This window comes from Lupinus angustifolius, chromosome LG10, assembly GCF_001865875.1.
Source record: "Lupinus angustifolius cultivar Tanjil chromosome LG10, LupAngTanjil_v1.0, whole genome shotgun sequence".
NCBI classification, from domain to species: domain Eukaryota; kingdom Viridiplantae; phylum Streptophyta; class Magnoliopsida; order Fabales; family Fabaceae; genus Lupinus; species Lupinus angustifolius.
The window spans coordinates 10,976,441-10,979,014 of NC_032018.1; the positions used below are offsets into that span (position 1 = coordinate 10,976,441).

The 2,574-nt window shown below is 35.9% G+C and overlaps 1 protein-coding gene across 1 annotated transcript; it reads right to left on the bottom strand.

The window, feature by feature from the left end:
* LOC109357640 (metacaspase-9) lies at positions 387 to 2,324 on the bottom strand. Its single transcript, XM_019601616.1, has 2 exons — positions 1,882 to 2,324; positions 387 to 1,100 (listed from the first exon to the last, which is right to left on the bottom strand). Exons 1-2 carry the CDS (start codon positions 2,240 to 2,242, stop codon positions 496 to 498), a joined length of 966 nt encoding a protein of 321 aa, XP_019457161.1. The 5' UTR covers positions 2,243 to 2,324; the 3' UTR covers positions 387 to 495.

A 2,574-nucleotide genomic window follows, 5' to 3' on the forward strand; every position in this document is an offset into this window, starting at 1 on the left:
TCCAAGTAATACAAATATGTTATTTATGTTTTTAGAACTTTTCTTTTTAATGAAGAGTCACTTTTTCATTAGACCGGGACAGAAAAAAATAGGACAGGAATGGAGACAGATGATCTCTGTCCAAAATGGGCAAAAGTCCAGAAGTTCACTAGTTTGTTTTGCAGCTGGTAAATTTCACATGAAGTATCTCTTTCATGTCTTGATGTTACTCACAAGCTAGTGTTTATTTTGAAAGATGGTGATACCATAACATATAATCATTATGCAATAACCATTTGGCCATAAAATTAATGCCAATAGGAATTCATTGATTTAGTTTTCTAAGTGTGACAATAACCAGTTTCATCAATGTAATGACCAGGATTTAAATCTCATACAGGAACACATTTGGCACAAGAATTAATGGTTTTTTCCACTTATTTCATTTGAAGTTCATACAATAAAACAATGAATGACATAGTAACATATAAGAGTTTTGATTTCATGTCTCACAACTCAAATGTTTAACACACCAAATTCACCTTGGCACAAGAAAGTAGCATTAGCATTTTCATCACTACAATAGAGGCAAGGATGTTGCACAAATCTTTGAGTCTTTAGGATCTTCCTAGCCTCAACCACAACATCTTTATTGCTTAGCCGACCCGGGTTATCCTTCAATACAATCTGAACTGCATTGCTGAATGCTCCATAAGCCTTTCCACCTGCCTTATTTGGGTTCATATCAGCAGAGGTCTCATCAGCTTGGCAACCACTCAACAGAACCCCCTCATCAGCCCTCAATGGTTCGGACAAATCGCCATCGAAAAAGGGCAGTCGGAACTTCAAACTGGCTTCAGAGCCAAAGTACTCTAGCAGATGTGTTCCAATATCTGATGTGTTTATTTTTGTTAATGATGAGAGGTGTTGCAGTATGGACTCAAAAGGAATTGACTTAGGGCTATAACTGATTTCTAATGTGGCATTTTTTTCAACCATAGAAGATGGTCCAATTTGTTCCTTCTCTTTGTCAATTAGGCCACCACTATGGCATGAATCTGAAAGAATTGTTAGAGTTGCTCCCTTTGGAAGATGATTCACTAGTTGCCTGAAGTCCAAATCTATATAATATAACAATATGGGTAAATCCATTAGTTGAAAATATCATGCTCTCAATGATAAGAGGGTAATAATAGTTCAAATTAATAGGAATATTATGTTGTAGATCATTTCTTCTTCTGCATTTTTAGTTGGGATTTTTTCATTTAAACTCAAGTCATGAGGACCGACGCTACTCTAGTGGTGTAAGACCCTACTAGATCTGCAGGATGACCAAAAGGTCAAAAACTTGATTGTTGGAGCGATACTTGTTAGGATGGGTAACCACGCAACCCGAGAGAGATTAATTTCTTACCTAAAAAGTAAGTGAATGTACAAAAAAAACAGAAGTCATGAGTAATAACTAACATTATTAAATTCTAGAGTTCCATGCACTTTATTAAAACTAGTTTATTAAGCTTTTGATAGGTTGATGTATATATTAAAATTATTACTAACTACAACAAATCCATAGAAGAGGTTGTTGTTTCAAAAACTATTTTTAGAGCATTTTCTGAGACATGTTTCTGAAGAGGGGTAGTTTGAAATAAAAAAAAAAGGTGGTGTAACCTTGCTTTTAAATGATTTCTTATTGGGCTATATCTCATACAAAATTTTTAAATCCGATTTTAAAGAAAGTATAAGATGTGGCCTAATAAGAAAAAGTTTGCTAAATAGATTGTATTAAAGAGCATGTTACTAGTCTTTATGTGGGTATCATCCGAGCTAGTAACACAGTACTTTAGTGCATATTTTGATTGTGTGATTTGCAAAATCTGATTCTAATATGGAAATTATACAAACCAGTGATGAGATTGAAGTCACAAGGCACAATTGCTTCCTCTTGGCCAAAAGGGTGGCCTTTTTTCTTTGAAGGGATCCTGGTTCCATGTCCACTATAGTGAAAATAGAGCACATCCCCAGCCTGAGCTCGATCAATCATGCGAGCTAGTGCCAGCTTAATGTTGGCACCGGTTGGCATGACTGATGAAGAAGAGCCAGGTGCATCTGTTAGGAGCTCGATGTTGGTCGAATCGAAGCCGAAGCGCTTCACTAGCACGTCCCTCATCGTCAACACATCATTTATGCAGCCATGCAATTCATTGGGAGTGTTGGGGTAATTGCAGCCTACCAAAACTGCTAGCCTCTTGTTTTGCCCCTCCATTTGGTGTCAATTAAAATTTGTGAACTCAAGTTAATGCAAAGATTTCTTGATGTTTTTTCAGTTGATTGAATCTACTCCAATGTATCAGATTTATAGTTCTTGGAGGAGTGTTTTGAATTGCTTTGGAATTGATACAAGCAACTTTTGCGTCACTTGTGTTGGCTTTCAAGAGAGGGAACTTATATTTTTAAATATGAAAGCTTTTTCAACTGCAAGTACTTATAGTTAGAACATTAGGTTGTTACTCATTGAGACAAAAACTATAAATTTCCTGTTACCACAAACAAGACCATAATGTTTATTTGATGCACAAAAAGTTCTTCCATGCATGA

Coding starts and splice junctions, on each gene's coding strand:
- LOC109357640 (XM_019601616.1), bottom strand. CDS start 2,242: ATGGAGGGGCAAAACAAGAGGCTAGCAGTTTTGGTAGGCTGCAATTAC. Junction 1,101..1,881: donor TGACTTCAATCTCATCACTG/GTTTGTATAATT, acceptor TATATTATATAG/ATTTGGACTTCAGGCAACTA.